This window comes from Alternaria dauci, chromosome 9, assembly GCF_042100115.1.
Source record: "Alternaria dauci strain A2016 chromosome 9, whole genome shotgun sequence".
Taxonomy (NCBI): domain Eukaryota; kingdom Fungi; phylum Ascomycota; class Dothideomycetes; order Pleosporales; family Pleosporaceae; genus Alternaria; species Alternaria dauci.
This window is the reverse complement of record NC_091280.1, coordinates 1,194,526-1,209,991: the sequence shown is the minus strand read 5'-3', so window position 1 is coordinate 1,209,991 and position 15,466 is coordinate 1,194,526. Positions and strand designations below refer to the sequence as shown.

General features: G+C 51.5%; 7 protein-coding genes across 7 annotated transcripts; 5 read left to right on the top strand and 2 right to left on the bottom strand.

The window, feature by feature from the left end:
* Positions 1-3,208: 3,208 nt before the first annotated feature.
* Positions 3,209-3,822, top strand: ACET3X_009091 (uncharacterized protein; the record flags this gene model as incomplete). Its single annotated transcript, XM_069455248.1, has 2 exons — positions 3,209-3,376; positions 3,478-3,822. The coding sequence occupies 2 exons, from the start codon at positions 3,209-3,211 to the stop codon at positions 3,820-3,822; spliced, it is 513 nt and encodes a 170-aa protein (XP_069303168.1).
* A 598-nt stretch (positions 3,823-4,420) lies between these two features.
* On the top strand, positions 4,421-6,262 carry ACET3X_009090 (uncharacterized protein; the record flags this gene model as incomplete). The annotated part of the gene is made up of 1 exon (XM_069455246.1): positions 4,421-6,262. One exon carries the CDS (start codon positions 4,421-4,423, stop codon positions 6,260-6,262), a length of 1,842 nt encoding a protein of 613 aa, XP_069303167.1.
* A 338-nt stretch (positions 6,263-6,600) lies between these two features.
* Positions 6,601-7,392, bottom strand: ACET3X_009089 (40S ribosomal protein eS10; the record flags this gene model as incomplete). The annotated part of the gene is made up of 4 exons (XM_069455245.1): positions 6,601-6,962; positions 7,014-7,097; positions 7,198-7,211; positions 7,355-7,392. The coding sequence occupies 4 exons, from the start codon at positions 7,390-7,392 to the stop codon at positions 6,601-6,603; spliced, it is 498 nt and encodes a 165-aa protein (XP_069303166.1).
* Positions 7,393-7,670: 278 nt separating this feature from the next.
* On the top strand, positions 7,671-8,483 carry ACET3X_009088 (uncharacterized protein; the record flags this gene model as incomplete). Its single annotated transcript, XM_069455244.1, has 1 exon — positions 7,671-8,483. One exon carries the CDS (start codon positions 7,671-7,673, stop codon positions 8,481-8,483), a length of 813 nt encoding a protein of 270 aa, XP_069303165.1.
* A 443-nt stretch (positions 8,484-8,926) lies between these two features.
* Positions 8,927-11,197, top strand: ACET3X_009087 (uncharacterized protein; the record flags this gene model as incomplete). The annotated part of the gene is made up of 4 exons (XM_069455243.1): positions 8,927-9,183; positions 9,229-10,351; positions 11,089-11,121; positions 11,186-11,197. 4 exons carry the CDS (start codon positions 8,927-8,929, stop codon positions 11,195-11,197), a joined length of 1,425 nt encoding a protein of 474 aa, XP_069303164.1.
* A 335-nt stretch (positions 11,198-11,532) lies between these two features.
* ACET3X_009086 (uncharacterized protein) lies at positions 11,533-12,630 on the top strand (the record flags this gene model as incomplete). Its single annotated transcript, XM_069455242.1, has 3 exons — positions 11,533-11,728; positions 11,779-11,971; positions 12,024-12,630. The coding sequence occupies 3 exons, from the start codon at positions 11,533-11,535 to the stop codon at positions 12,628-12,630; spliced, it is 996 nt and encodes a 331-aa protein (XP_069303163.1).
* A 196-nt stretch (positions 12,631-12,826) lies between these two features.
* Positions 12,827-14,535, bottom strand: ACET3X_009085 (uncharacterized protein; the record flags this gene model as incomplete). The annotated part of the gene is made up of 4 exons (XM_069455241.1): positions 12,827-13,257; positions 13,311-13,505; positions 13,616-14,211; positions 14,261-14,535. 4 exons carry the CDS (start codon positions 14,533-14,535, stop codon positions 12,827-12,829), a joined length of 1,497 nt encoding a protein of 498 aa, XP_069303162.1.
* Between the last annotated feature and the right edge of the window lie 931 nt (positions 14,536-15,466).

Genomic DNA, 15,466 nt, shown 5'->3' with positions numbered 1-15,466 from the left:
TCGAGAAGTGATCCTTACCCTCAGATCCGCCCCTGATTACACTACATGACTTTCCTCCTCTCGAATTTGAGGACCTGTCTTATCTGCGTCAAGCTTGGGCGCGAATAGAGCTGCCGGTCGCCATATCTTCCACACACCAAAGTCAGATCGAAGCTGCCCCTGCCAATCATCAAAGCCAGCCCTTGATCTTTACCCTGGTCGGGGTTACAGCCAGCACTCAGCGTTCTTCATGAGATACGACACTACTGCATCTGCTGAGTTACCGATCTCCTGGTTGTGCTACGTTATCACCCAGTGTACACTGGTGAGCAGTACTCACGGCTCGCGCTTAGACGTCAACACGAGAGGAGGATTGCAATTCGGACGGCTGCTTCAAGGGTATCTGCCAGCCAGGTTGCAAATATGATCTCGTCTGCTTCGACAGAATGCCTTTTGAACTCATTCCCAATGTTCGGGCACACCGGTTGGAGTGTTCTTGAATATGCCTGGGCGTTGGAAGAGAGGTCTGAGATGAACACAAGCGTGACGTCCGAGCCGCTCAAGTGCAAGTCAACGGCCTCGACGCAGGACGAAAACACCCCGCCGACCACTGCAGGGACTCAACCGACTGGCTATGACTTGTCACCGCCGGTGCACTTTATAGGTCGGTTTGGCTGCCAACAAAGACGCAAACGCACCTTTCTCAACCACACTCCACGAGACTTCGAGATGCGGCCTACAAAGTCATATAACGTCTACCAACCTTCCGGAAATCCAAGGGAGAACTATTCCCGTCCTAGGACGCTGCATAAAGCTCGTTCAGTTAGCAGCAGTTGTACTACTACCAGTCCACATGCCCACAGCTCATCGGCAGTGTCTCATACAGCTGGAGATCTCACTCCAAATGAGTTTGGAAATGCAATTGAACTTGACTCCAAGGAGATCCCGCCGCCATCATTACCAGAAATCCACGGGCCGTCGACGAAACCCAGTAGACTCACGTCATCTGTACCTCTGGCCAGAGTGCTTGCGTACAAGCCACGCTCTACCTTCTCTTCTGAAGATAGAGACCGCGATGTTAGCATTCAAAGTGCGAGATCGCCGACAACTCGCCCACAAGACAAGAAGCGTCAGCGCCGCCAGACGCCATGCAAAGTCACGATTCCAAGTTCGATAAATACTACACGACATGCGCCACTGGAACCCCTGGTTGCTAAGCACCGACGCAAGGCTAGCTACGACGCTATGAGCGAGCTGCTGCCTGAGATAGAAACGGAGCAAGTTGGGGAAATGGGCACCTTTGGAGTGATTCAAAGATACTTCGATAGCCAGACAGGCGGCCCAGTGTCAGTACTGGAAACACATTGCCACGCCTATTCGCCGGACCCGCAAAATATTCCTCTTCCCATGTCTCCTGAACCACCTCTTTCTGAGTCGACCAGAGAGCACGCAGAAACCCAGGCTATTTGTGAGCTTGACCCGGATGAGCTGCCACCAGCAGTACCGGACCGTAGCCCGAAGCGGCTCACAAATCCAACTTTTCCAGTTCAGACTGATTCAGTCATCTCTACTCATGGCGCATTTGCCTTTACAGCTGACGAGCAACACTCGTCTGGCGATGAGAGTGACAAGATGGAAGACAATCTCCACATCTCGAGGAAACGAAGATCAAAACGCCTAGATGTAGGACAGGCTGGCCGTGTAGGCTCCTCGCAGGTAGGACGGTTGGCGCCACCAATTCTTAGCCACGATGCGCTGACGGCAAGCGCTGACCTGGGTCTGAATGATCTCAGCTACTACCTCAAGCACACTGGACCATGCACAGATTCTCAGCCGACAGTTCAGCAGCGCAAGAAGACGATGGCACTTTTCAAAGTCAAACAGCGCAAAACCCTGGCTGCTCGCGTAGGTTCTGTGGAAGGCTCTCCTCAGCGAGCACGCAAACAGGCTCCTATCCCAACGTGCGCTCGTGAGATGACAACCTCTGGAGGCGCAAGACATCTCAGAATCGTCATACCGACCGAGAGTCCTCGCAATACTCAAGCGATCGCTGCCCCAACACCCCAGTCTTTCTCAGACCCACGCTCTCGATATATCTCCGATACTTTTGACGCAGAGATGCTTAGCCCTCTCGACAGCCCAGGTGTGGAGCGCACGCTATCCGATCCTGGAGTTTTCAGTCGTTCATTCTCTGAACCGGTCCCTGTATCGTCACGCAGCCCGAACAGGCCTCCCAAATCCCCCGAAACAGTACTCGTTCAAGAGCATCCACTCGAAATATTACCTAAACCCGAGCCGCGAGCAAGTCGCGAAGATCAAACCAGAGCTCGGAAGCTGCGGGACTTGCAGCGCATCAAGCGAAAGCCATTACCCATATACTACGATCAAAAAGAACAGCATTCCGACATTGTCACTGGAGCCTTGCCAACACCAGCGCATACACCAGAGCCGCTTTCAGAACGCAATGTTGAAGTCGACAGTGGTCATGATGAAGGCATAGAGGATGAGAGCTGGATTCATAAGATGGCGCGGATGCAGGAGCGGGTCATGCTATTGCAGAGACAGAACACGGAGCTGACGGAGGCGTTGGCGAAGTTTGTAGGGCTCGAGCTTGACGATGGCGATGTGAGGCCTGAAAACGTATTGAAAGCGATTAGGCAGGTTGGGATTATGCGATGAGAATTGAGATTGCAATAGGCGAGGCGATTGGGTGGTTGACAGATACCGAGGGTGGTATAATGACGCAAGTAGCGCTGGTTTGGTTCCTGTGGTTATCCTGACGTTGCAATATGAGAATTAACGGTCGTTTGTTACTAAACAAGACTGAGGGGTTATGGACACGAGAATGCTCCTGAAGATCATGACGAAGCTTCCCTGAAAGTTCTAAATTTAGACCTGGTTCCTGAATGCTTGGCGCGATGTCCAGCTATCAGCAACACATATAGTGGCCACCTTGCTGCACCTGGGGATGATTGGAGTTTCTCTACTTCTAAATCCCCTCGTTTTCTGGACGTATCATCGAAGCTCATATCAAGGTTTTGGTCGTCGTCGGATATCGCGGTCCTGTTCTCACCGCCCTCTTATCGATACGTCGCAGAAACGCTGCGACCCTCAGTCCCGCGCAGTAGCACCAGCGCCGGAAGACTGGTCAATCGCGTCGCAAACCCATTCATTTATCTTCGCTCTCCCATCTCTTCACCTCCCGGGATTATACCAGTCTCAGCCCACCATGTCATCGACCGAAGGCCCGCTCTTCACATCTGAGCTCATCTCCCCCGAAGTCCTCAAGGCACTCCCAGAAGGCTACAGCTGCCGACCGCTCGAGAGGAAAGACTACCACAATGGCTTCCTAGACGTACTAAGAGTGCTCACCACAGTGGGAGATATAACCGAGGAGGTATGAAGCCCTCTCTTTCCTTTACAATGCGCACACAAAAGTCCCACACTCCCAGAGCCCACGCAAACACGCATAAAGCGCATCGCTAACATGCCTTGCAGCAATGGAACGAACGTTACGACTGGATGAAAACCCGCAACGACGAATACTACCTCCTCTGCATCACCAACTCATCCAACGCCATTGTCGGCACCGGTGCCCTCCTTGTCGAGCGCAAGTTCATCCATCAACTCGGCCTCGTCGGACACATTGAGGATATTGCCGTGGCCAAGGACCAGCAGGGCAAGAAGCTTGGGCTGAGAATCATCCAGGCACTCGACTTTGTCGCGGAGAAGGTGGGCTGCTACAAGACTATTCTGGATTGCTCAGAAGCAAACGAAGGATTCTACGTCAAGTGTGGTTTCAAGAGAGCAGGACTCGAGATGGCGCATTACTACGGGCGCTAAGGGCTGAGCTGGGGTCAGTTGGGACGTGCATTATGAAGGCGTTTTCTAGGGCTTCGAGGGACTGTTAGAGCTACGATATATAGAGATTTGATAGACTCCGGCTATATACTAGAGCTTTCACAACCTGGTGGCTCAAAGCTGTGCGCAGAATCTATCGAGCTATGTTGTGGCCCCTTTGTGCGCCTGCTTCGACTGTTTCGTGATTTCATCGACATTTGCACCTTGGGTACAAGCATCGATAAGAATCCAGACTTTGCAACTGTCATGATAAATATAGAGATTCAGCTGAGAATGCATCGAGGAGCGCATTCGATTTTGTATTCCTCGTTGGTCTCCGTGGTGTTTATTACTCTTTCGGACTATGGTGGATCGACTAAAACGTATTTTGCTCGGTAGCACCTCTCACACCAACACCATCGTTACTTCAGCCACTCTGAAGGGACAAACGCCAACCACCATCTTCAAAATCTGATACATACTGCTGAAAGAGCTCTTCACATGCTGTCCGATTCACCGCGACCTGAAAAACGTCTGATCTCTGCTAATTTTGGAATCAAGTTTGTGGGCCAGTGGTTGTAAATGAAGAGATAGATCAACCATGATGAGTCAAGACGAACAGCCAAGGAGTCACGGAAATGAACCACTCATTAACGAGGCACAATATGACAGTTCTAAAGTGGGAGAAGCACGACCGGGAACGAAAGTCGAGAACCAGGAATCTACAAGTGACAAGTTCTCACCTTACGACGTATCCAGTGCACCCAAGGTTTCTAGTGGCCTCCCATCCGAGATATGGGCCATTGTACAGTCTGCGCCGGCGAATATTGCGCCTCAGTACTTCCTCGAAGTCGGTCGCGATTTGCTTGAAAATCCAAATCGGACATCAACGCATCTGGCACGCGCAGAGCTTTCGTATCAAAGTTTTACAGACGCTACATTCAACCCAAAAGCCAGTACTCCGGAGGATCTTGCGAGCATCGTCAAGCACCTGCGACCAGAATGCCGACCGCAACTGATCGATGGGGGCATAGAAGGGTATGAGCTGGAGTACACGGTTGTGCGAAAACTCATACCCCGGAATCCGAAGTTGGATGACTCGCTGATGCAAACCTGTCACCTGTTTGTCTCGCATAAGGACGTAAACATCACGGATCCACATGGAGTTGAGTACAATGGCAAAGCAGAGCGGTACATGATCATATACATTCCTCACGCTGCCACGTCGAACACTATCCCCTACTACCACCCTAAAGTTCGTTCCTTGGCGATGCTGTACACTTACTTCCCATCCTCCTCGCATTCACCGCCAAGATCTCTGATCGATGCGTCTGGACATTTGTCTATTCATTACTCTTTCTTCCCGGACCTTCCGCTCGACAACCGTCTTGCTCGCACGGCTCTTAAGCTCCTGGAGGTCATACACAAGCACTCACGCGGCCGGCAGGCTGGGTACACGAAACGCGTTCACCACGATCAAGTAATTGGACAAAAGAGATTTCAGGATACGTATGCATACCTCAAAGGCAAATATGCAAAGGATTTGATCGAGGGATGGGTGGAGCAGACACCCGCCGAAAAACATGTCTTTGAGGATCTAGGCATTGCGGCGTTTCTGATGGAGCTCTGGGTAGACATGTACGGCTCCAAGAAGGAAACAAACAAGCAAGATGGTGAAGACGAAGAGACGGAGCAGAAGAGACAAACAGCACAAGCCAACTTTCCAGGCTTTGTCGATATAGGCTGTGGAAACGGTCTCCTCGTCCACATTCTCAACGCCGAAGGCTGGCATGGTTGGGGCTTTGACGCCCGTCGCAGGAAAACCTGGGATACCTTCCCATCACAACACACCCAAAAGCTACAAGAGATGCTTCTGGTACCTGAGATCTTTCAGCCATACTCTGCAACCTCGACTGACTCCCCAACACCACACCATAACGGTGTCTTCCCATCCGGTACCTTCATTATCAGCAACCACGCCGATGAATTGACACCCTGGACGCCGTTACTAGCTCGACTAAACTCTTCACCTTTCATCGCCATACCTTGTTGTTCGCACGACTTTGGTGGTACGAGGTTCCGCTCGCCGGCACATGCTAAATATGTTATCCCTGATCCCGTGACAGCGGCGTCGAAGAAACCCAAGCAACCTTCTGCCTATGCTAGTCTATGTAGTTGGGTGTGTCATCTGACTGAAGAGACGGGGTATCTTGTTGAAAAGGAACACTTGAGGATTCCGAGTACGAGAAATATTGCTGTGCTGGGGAGGAGGTCGCCCAAGGAAAACGAATGTGGGGACAGCCACGAAGACATCAAGGAGAAACTGGAATGCTTGAGGATTTTGGTAGAACGGGAGATGGGTGGACAGACTATTGGGTCCGTTTGCGCGATGTGGATGAAGAGTGGTGATGGGCTGATGAAGACTGCAAAAGGCGGACATTGAAACAAATGTGGTTGTATCGTAGTAGACGAGAAGCAAAATACTTGGAGCTCACAATTCTCCAGACTATCTGTAATGAGATGAACATGGGCCTGCTCAATGCAAGGTACCATGCAAAGACGCATACATAATAGTCACGTCAGGTAAAGGGTTCACTTGAAGGTTATGGGGTATCATTGAGGACATGGTCGTCCAAGACTGCGTCATCGCAACTTAGACAAGCGATCCATTCGTAGTATCATCCGGTCATTTCGCCGTTTCCGATCCCATTTTGAAATGCAGTAAAGCCCGACATGAAGATGAAACCGTATCTAGCCTTACTCCAGAAAGTCCTCAACTGCTTACGAAGCAGGAGCAGCACCACGTCCACGGCCAAAGCCACCACGGAACTCGGGCTTGAACTCGCCGGGGGCGCCGCCCTCAGCCTTCTCGCCGGCATCACGGCGGCGGTAGCCGTCACGGTCACCACCACGGTCACCGCCACGTCCACCACGGCCTCCACCGCGGCGCTCACGGTCGTCACCGCCGAGCATGCCCCGGGGAGGAGCAGAGCGCTGCTGCTTGATGTGGGTCTGGGGAACGATCTCGGCAGGGAGGTGGAGCCATTCACGGAGGTAGTCAAGACCCTCAGGGGTGAGGGTGTAGTAGTACCATTGCCACGAGAAGCGGGTCTTGAGGTAGCCGCGCGAGGTCAAAGACTGGCCTGCTGCTTGTTAGAACCTGACGGTGTTGGGGAGCAGTAGGTGGTACTGACAAGCCTTGACAACGTAAAGGTTCTTGGTGTCGATCTCGCCGTGCTTGGGAAGGTTGAAGTCCTTCTTAGCAACCAAAACTCCCTCTGTGGTGACCGTGTGTCAGCCTGTCCTTGTATGCAGCAGAGCCGCGAAAATGTATAGTTGTGCCATAGCCATGGCCCGCGAGTACGTGGGAATACTAACCTCGGAAGAGGTACCTGGAGAGACCAATGTTAGCGAATCTGCTGACGCGTGGAGTGTAGAGTCAAATGTAGCTCAGCTCATATCAAGTCGTATCATTTCGTGCGAAACTCCGAGCTCGACTGCGCCGTGACAATGACGATTGTGGAGGGTGACTAACTCGTGGATCTTCTTGCGGTCGGCCTTGGGGATGAGCATCTTGACGGGTTGCGAAAGACTCGGGAATGCTAGGAGTGGTTGAAGGTCGATGAATTCAGAAGTTCGCTGCCCGAGGACGATTTCGAGCAGAGGTGCGAGCCTAGTCTAAGCGAGCGCTATGACCATCTGTTGTGGTTCCGCCAAGGCCTGCTCCCCAATCTCCAACTGCCCGTCGCCGCTTTGCCCACCCACACGACCTTCACTCTCTTCCCCCACGCAACTCACAACATCAGATTCTGTACTTACACTTGGTATTTCGTAATCTGCAACCTACAACCATGGAAGCCACCACGCAGTCCCCCGTCACCGTCATCGTCAACAGCATCCGCGGGCAGAACATCGCCTTCGCAACGCAAAAAGACGCGCCTCTTACTTCCATCTACGACACACTTTACCAACGTGCGCCATGGATCCAAAACTCGTCTTACATTCTGACCACCAACTCGCGCCGCTCCGTTCGCCACGACGCTGCACCAGTGTCGTCGCTCCTATCCTCGCCCGCAGACACCTTTCTATCGCTCCGTCTGACTGTACCGCTATGTGGTGGCAAGGGTGGTTTTGGGTCCATTCTGCGCGCCCAAGGTGGCCGCATGTCGTCGCGCAAGAAGAAGCAAGGCGACGTGAATGGATCATCCCGCAACTTGGACGGGCGACGCCTGCGCACAGTCACCGAAGCCAAGGTGCTCGCCGAATACCTAGCAATTAAGCCGGAAATGGAGCAGCGCGAAAAGGAGGAGCGACGGAAGAAGTGGGAGGACATCGTGGCCAGTACTGAGCGGAAGCAAGAAGAGCTACAGGACAGCAGAGGCACAGCACGTCTTGATGGCAAGTGGGTCGAAGACAAAGAAGAAGCAGAGAACAAAACCAGAGAAGCCATCGAGAAGATGCTCATGGCGCAAAGAGACAGCTCAGAAGAAAACGACGACGCTCAACCGACCGCTTCTTCATCAAAGCTTGTACAACAGCGAGCCATGTTTGGCTGGGACGACGAAGATGACGAGTTCATGAGTGATAGCGAAGACGAGGACGACGTTTCCGAGGAGGACGTGAAGCCAGTAATCGAGGGGAAAGGGAAAGCAAAGGCCGTCTAAAGTCTGTCGTAAAGCTGTGAGTTCTGGAGCAAGGAGTTTGTTTTGAGCAGCATACAAAGGCGCTATGATCATTTTACCTATTTCGTTGATAGATACCCAATAACTAGTGAAAACGCTATTAGTACATGGAGCATGGTCTCTCAGCCATTGTGACCTTGCATCGCCTCCCTCTTGAAGCAACAATGCACTAGCAAACAAAACTGCCACCGATAGATTTCAGACCACTACGGTCATTTTGTCTTTGAGTACTCGGACCCCCTCGGCCGACGGATAACCTGCATATCAGAAAGCGGGATAGTCCCGCACTACGCTTATCGGACGTCCGACCCACTTCTTCCTTACGACTGGGCGCCGGCCATGTCATGTCATCCTTTGGGATGCCGACTTCCATCACCCGTGCCGCCATGGCTTCCGTCTCTTTCTTTCTCACCTGATTCCACGAAATGGCTCTGTTGGCTAACAGAATCACTACTGCGCTCCGCACTGCGAGCAGACGCTACCCCGCATCAATAACTGTATCCACTCCAAGAGCAAGGATAGGGTACAAGCATGTCAGATGCTTCTCTTATTCGCCAAAATGGCAGATCAGGACCAAAGAGTTGAACGATGATTCGATGAAGGATTTGAAAGTCAACCAGGCGAGGTTGATGGACGACCTACACCATACATGTCAATGGGGTACAGGCGAGCCCTGGGGCGAGTGCGTAGTCCAAGCACTCGGTGATCATGCAGCTGACAGTAACAGGAAGTCAACGGAGACGGGCATGAGTCGACTGGCGCTCTCCGACGCCGATAAAGCTGCACGTGACTGGTTCGCAGAGACCACAAAGTCGCTCGGCTGTGAAGTCACCGTCGATGCCATGGGAAATCAATTCGCTGTTCGTCCCGGGCTGAGGAACGACAAGCCGCCTACATTTGTGGGAAGCCACTTGGACACACAGCCTACCGGTGGGCGATACGATGGAATTCTGGGCGTCATGGCTGGCGTGGAGATGCTCAGAGTCCTCTCTGATAACTGGACAGAATCTGAATATCCCATCGGTGTGGTCAACTGGACCAATGAGGAGGGCGCTCGGTTTCCAATGTCGATGGTCTCTAGCGGAGTCTGGGCGGGGTCAATCCCTCTTGAAACGGCACACAATCTCCGCGAGGTTCACCCTGGAACTGCGACCATGAAGTCTGAACTCGAGCGCATTGGTTACCTAGGAAGCACGCCAGCGAGCTACGAGTCCATGCCCATGGCAGCGCACTTTGAGTTGCATATCGAGCAGGGTCCCTTGTTGGAGATGGCGAACAAGAAGATCGGAGTTGTCACTGGAGTTCAAGCTTACAAATGGATGACAGTCAAGGTCAAGGGACGAGACACGCACACCGGAACCACGGATCTCAAGTCACGAGCTGATGCGCTGCTAGCAGCAAGCAAAATGATTGTACATTCCCATCGCCTCGCAACTGCCAACTCCGCGTTAGCATCCACAGGTATCCTCAACCTTAAACCTGGCTCGACAAATACGGTACCTGGAGAAGTGACGTTCAGTCTGGATATCAGGTCACCCAATGACGAGACGGTTGCAAAGATGAAAGAGCTCGTTTTGCGCGACTTTCCCAAGATAGCCGCAGGTGAAGACGTTGAGGGCTCCAACCGCGGCTGCACAAGCGGTCTTCCACTTACGGTGGAGATAATCGAGGATTTCGATAGCCCAGCGACGAGATTTCACGCAGACTGCATCACGTCCGTCAGCCAGTCTGCGCGTAGTATTCTCGGTCCCAACCAGTCTATGGAGATGACCTCTGGTGCTGGACACGATAGCGTATACGCAAGCAAGCGCTGCCCAACAAGCATGATCTTCGTGCCGTGCAGGGAAGGTGTAAGCCACAACCCAAGAGAGTTTTGTAAAGAGGAAGACTGTGCATTAGGCGCGCAGGTTTTGCTACAGAGTGTGGTAAGATTTGACAGGATGAGAGATGAGAGAAGGATATCATGGAAGCAGGAGCCGTACACTCTATAATAAGTAGGGCAGTTAGGAAAGACCGCCTAGCATGCTGCAGCGCACCCAAAAAAGAGTCAAAGCGGAAAGACGCATAGACATGCTGAACCAATCCCTTCTGTCCTTTATGAGCCTGTTTCTCTTAGTGTCTAAAATCAAAGGGCATCTTTCCGCTGACACATCGTTCGACGGAAGTATTAGGTGATGGTTGAAACGAATGACTTATGACAGCAGAAAAGGCTGGAATGAATTAGCGTCGTTTGTGACGTAGCACCATTACACGATGTCCCCAGCCCCTCGCATGGGGCCTCACCACATGCAATAACAGTCACAGTGCATGGTCTTTTCATGGCTAGCAACCCAGTGGCGGCATCAGTTCATCTAAGTTCCTTGATTTCTGATCCAACCATGCTACTTTCCGGCTGCATTGTGCCAAATGGGTGTGCTTCAGAGTGCTTTGCAGCTGCAGCTCAGCCGCGCTGGTACCCGATGGACACGTTCAGCCTGCCGGCCTCAACCCCCAACGTTCGCCCTTCCAATGGTCTTGTCGCCTCATTATTAATGCAATGCTGATATCAGGTATCGGCATCAGCCTTGTGTCATATGGCGTTTCAAAGACGAATCGCACGCTCCTCGCGCTCAATCTGGATGTCCGTAAACCCCAATTGCAGGTCAAGTTGCAACACCATTTTCGCGTTGCTCACATTATTCCAGACTTCTGTGTAAAGACCCATTGCGATAAGTTGTCCAGATCCTGCCGTACCTGCGCTCCCTACTTCTGGCAAGCTTACAGGACATACCCCACGCCCGGCCTCAGGTCCCACAAGCCGTCGGCACACGCGATATCCAAGAATACGAGATCTAGGTATTGGTGGCGCACGGTCAGACCGGCGTGTTACAATCATGTAAGTTTACGCAGAGAGGCTGAGACTTTGCCTTCTCATTTCGTGGAACAAGGGTAGCCGAGGGCAGGTACAGCATCTGTGGATCGTCGACGCATTTCTCGCTGGCATCTACAGCACCATACGAAGTTTTGCCATACTATCCACTCATTGATTACGATGAGACTGTGTCTCCCACTTCTTGTCCTGTCGATTTCATCGCTGGTCCTCGCGAAATATATTCCCGAAGAGGAGGTACAGAGCACAAGAGTGCAGGCAGCAATATCCGCGAGTCTTATCACACCAGCACCTCAGTTGCAGGGTGATATCTTCAAAAGGTCTATTGCGACATGCGGATTTGTTCGTGGCAACTCAGGTACATCGTGCCTCACCTTCTAGAAGTGTTTGACATCTGATCCGGAACAGCACTACCTATCACATGTGCAGAGGACTATAACTGCGTCACTACACAACACATACAACTCGGCTTTGCATGCTGCAACAATATCGAGTGTCTCGACAATTGGGCTACTTGCCGGCCGTATGGCCAGACCGACTGTATGGGTGTAGCCCTACCAGAGGATACCTGCTCTTCCATATATGGCTCAATCCTTCAATGGTATGTCTTGCAAATGTTTCTCCAAGCAGCGGTTGCTGACAAAAGGCTACAGCTCTCAGCAAGCACAGCAGTGCTTTCGATATGCTCGCAGCTCTGCACTCGGAGCGACCGACACATTCTATTCGTGGGCATGCGGAACCGCTTCAGACGATATCCTCGTACTTGCGACTGTTACGAATGGAGCTGTTCAAACCTTGGATTCTGAAACTACGGGTTTTGACGACTTCCTTCGCTCAATCACTGGCGAGTACGGGCCAACTGCCGCAGCCAACGACCCTCCGGTCGTTGGAGCCAATAATAATCCACTTAGCACGACTGCGATCGCTTTCATAGCGGTCGCTGCTGTCGTTGTGCTCATCATTGCTCTATTGGTCGGATATTGCTGTTGCTGGAAAAGGCTTTCCCAGCGGCATCAGCGGAACAAGGAAATCATTCAACAAACCAGGCCTCAACAGATGCCATACCAGGAAACTGTCACGAATGGTGCCCGTTCTGAGTACATACCCTCTTGGAATAGCAGAACACCCCTCGGAGCGATTCCGGACGCACCACCTTCTACTGTCCCTAGTGATTATTCTGGTGTCACTGCAAGTGAGATAGCGAGACCAATGACGACACTGTACGAACAGCACAGCGGGTATGGGTACAGGTCTTATTGATCTATAGAAACGGCACGCGCTCTGATAGTATACTCGACATCTCATGATGTCAGCACAGTAGAATCGAATCCCAGGTTAGCATGGATAGATGTCTGACAACTTGCTTTGTATCCAACTCTAATCTGCCCATCTTCAGCACTAACAGACATGTTGATTGAAATAAAAAAGACAATAGTAAAGGAGGTATACGTCTCCCTTAGAGCGCTGCTTCCCAGATCTTTCTGGTAGCCTCTAGTTTGCGTACCTTGTCGCCCTTGAACACCAGCTTCCAGGTACTGCCTTCAAACAATTTCAGAAGATCGCAATCCTCTCCATCATTTCCTCCTCGTGATAGCCCAACCTCATTTACAAAGTTCCAATCACGATCACAGCGTGCATCACACTGGCATGGCACCCACTTCGCAAACCGCTTGAGCATTTCTCGTCGATTAGGGTCTATATTTGTCATTTTGACTACGTCGAGACTCGACTCGATGTGGAGCATGTACAGTATCGCCATCACGAATGGCTTACGATGGATGCTATTGCGCACGTCTTGCTTGTCGCGGAGAAGACGTGTCCATGTTTCGAAGACGTGGTTGGGTGAAGGCTGCTTATCGGAGTCGAACTGCTCGAGGAAAGAGCCGACTTGAACGCTGTCAGACTTTGTAAGGATCTGGTGCAAGTTTGGCAGTACGTACAAGTCACTTTTCTGTCTTTGGGCCCGCACTTGTTATATATGCTTTCGTATACATGGTACGAGTCGAGGGTTAGATGCTGCCAGTACGACGGTGCATACTCTTTGATGTACTTGGGTCCTTTGTGCAACGAATAGAAGAGTTTGGTTACAGGAGACTTGATGTGAGACGGATGTATCGTTGTGGTGCTAACTTGTTCTATCGCATCGCAGTAGTCAGCATTGATCTACATACTATGTAATGTAGCCCATGTAAAGGCAGTTAGGTAAAATCTTCTATTTCGACTGATGTAGCAAGGGTCGACGCACTTTTCTCAAATCCGGCAACATCCACCCAGCGCTCTATCATTTCCAGTGTATGTGCGTCGTTGCCGTACGTATCAGTTCGCGACGCAATGATACCCTTCTTACTCGCCTCGTCAATCGCCACTTCAGAGAGGTCGGGAGGATTAAACCTGAAGTATCCGCCACGGCTGGCCAGTTTTCTGTGCGTTAAGTGGAACGTATTCGCGGTGTCTTGGGTCTCAGTCGCAATAGAAGCAATGCTCCTTGCAACCTCGGTGACCTTCTCGCCGAATCCATGCAAGGCTGGTCTGCCAGTACCAATCGACACCAATACCCGAATCTGCTTGTCAAACTCTTCTTCAGGTTTGTCGAATTGTGACATTGCTTCCAGGTACAGTTCATTGATAGGATTGTTGGATCCGATACCTGCGTCAAGAAAGCGCCTGGGCTCACCGGCATGTGTGATTTCCATTGGTGCGAAAAACGATGTTGCCGCCGATGTGGCACGAGCTACTTCCCAGATCTTGACTTCGTTGTAGAAGTTGGAGTGCTCGCCAGGTCTTTCGTAATCTGTAAAACGTGTCGGAGTTCTGCCTTCTGCCGTCAGAGCAATCACGACCCTTGCCAGGTTAGCATCCAGCCTCAAAAGCGAGAGGTTTAGTAGCATACGTTCTACAACTCGAATTTTTCGGCCCTCTGAATCTATCGTCCGATTTCCACCCAGCGTTGGACACCACCTGCTTGATCGCTTGGTCCATGTACTTTGTCTTGTACTGAGGCTGGACTTTGCCGTTGCGAATCTTGAACGGCAACTTCTTCTTGTCTTTTGGGTCGAATATAACATCCATCATGCCGGTATATGCCTCAATACACTGATCAACAGACATTTCCAGTCGACCGAGCATGATAGCAATTAGACCTCCAGTGCTTGTGCCGCAGATCATGTCGAAGTAGTCGCACGGCTTCGGACTGCCAACCAAGGACAGTATCTTCCGCAACATATAAAGTGAAGCCAAACCGCGTACGCCTCCTCCATCAAGACTAAGGAGTCGAAGGTCGCCTGACATGGTCACCGCTCGGTAATGGGATCTTCGTGCGATTAGGAGCGTAAAGATTTCATGTGTTAGATGGGGAACCTAAAAGTGTCAAGAGATAAAAGCAGAGCTGAACGCGCAGGTGTCAGTGACCTGGCGTGGACTTTTACGATGCCTTGCCAAGATGCACAACCTGAAATCCAGAGCGAGCGAAAGCCTTCAGCCTGTTCCGCCAATCCGCAATTCAGCCCGAGACTGGTCCTTGAACACGCCGTTAACACTGGACCCCCACGATGCGACGGCTTGCAGGTAACAGGCTACCATAAGCTTGTGATACCTTACATCCTTGCCCGAACGTACAAATCAAAGAGATCAGCCATTTATTCGGGTCGTACAAGGTTAAGTAGCAAATACAAACGAAGCAACGCGAAGGACAAGACGGTGGCTTTGCTTGGCAGCTGAACAATTAGAAATCGAATGGCCTAATATGGCAGCCTTCCACACAGGCACCCAGAGACGTTTGTGGGTGATGGAAAGCGCAAAACGGATCCACACGCTAACTCGAGTTGTTGTCTGGTTCCGTGGCGGTTGACCCCTCGTTAAGCTTCGCTATCAGCCTTGCCCGTACCTTGTCTCCTAATTCCCTCACAGAGTCTACCAAGTCGATATTATATCTCTCGCAGACAATCTGTATGTTACCCCTCTTCCAGAAACCCTCTGGACAGCAAACGATTGCCTTGCCGGTTCCTGCATAAAGTCCCAGTTCTAGCAGCGTGATAGGCTGGGTGGCCTCGACGTCACCTGCGAAATAGAAGACAATGACATCGGCTATGTGCGCATA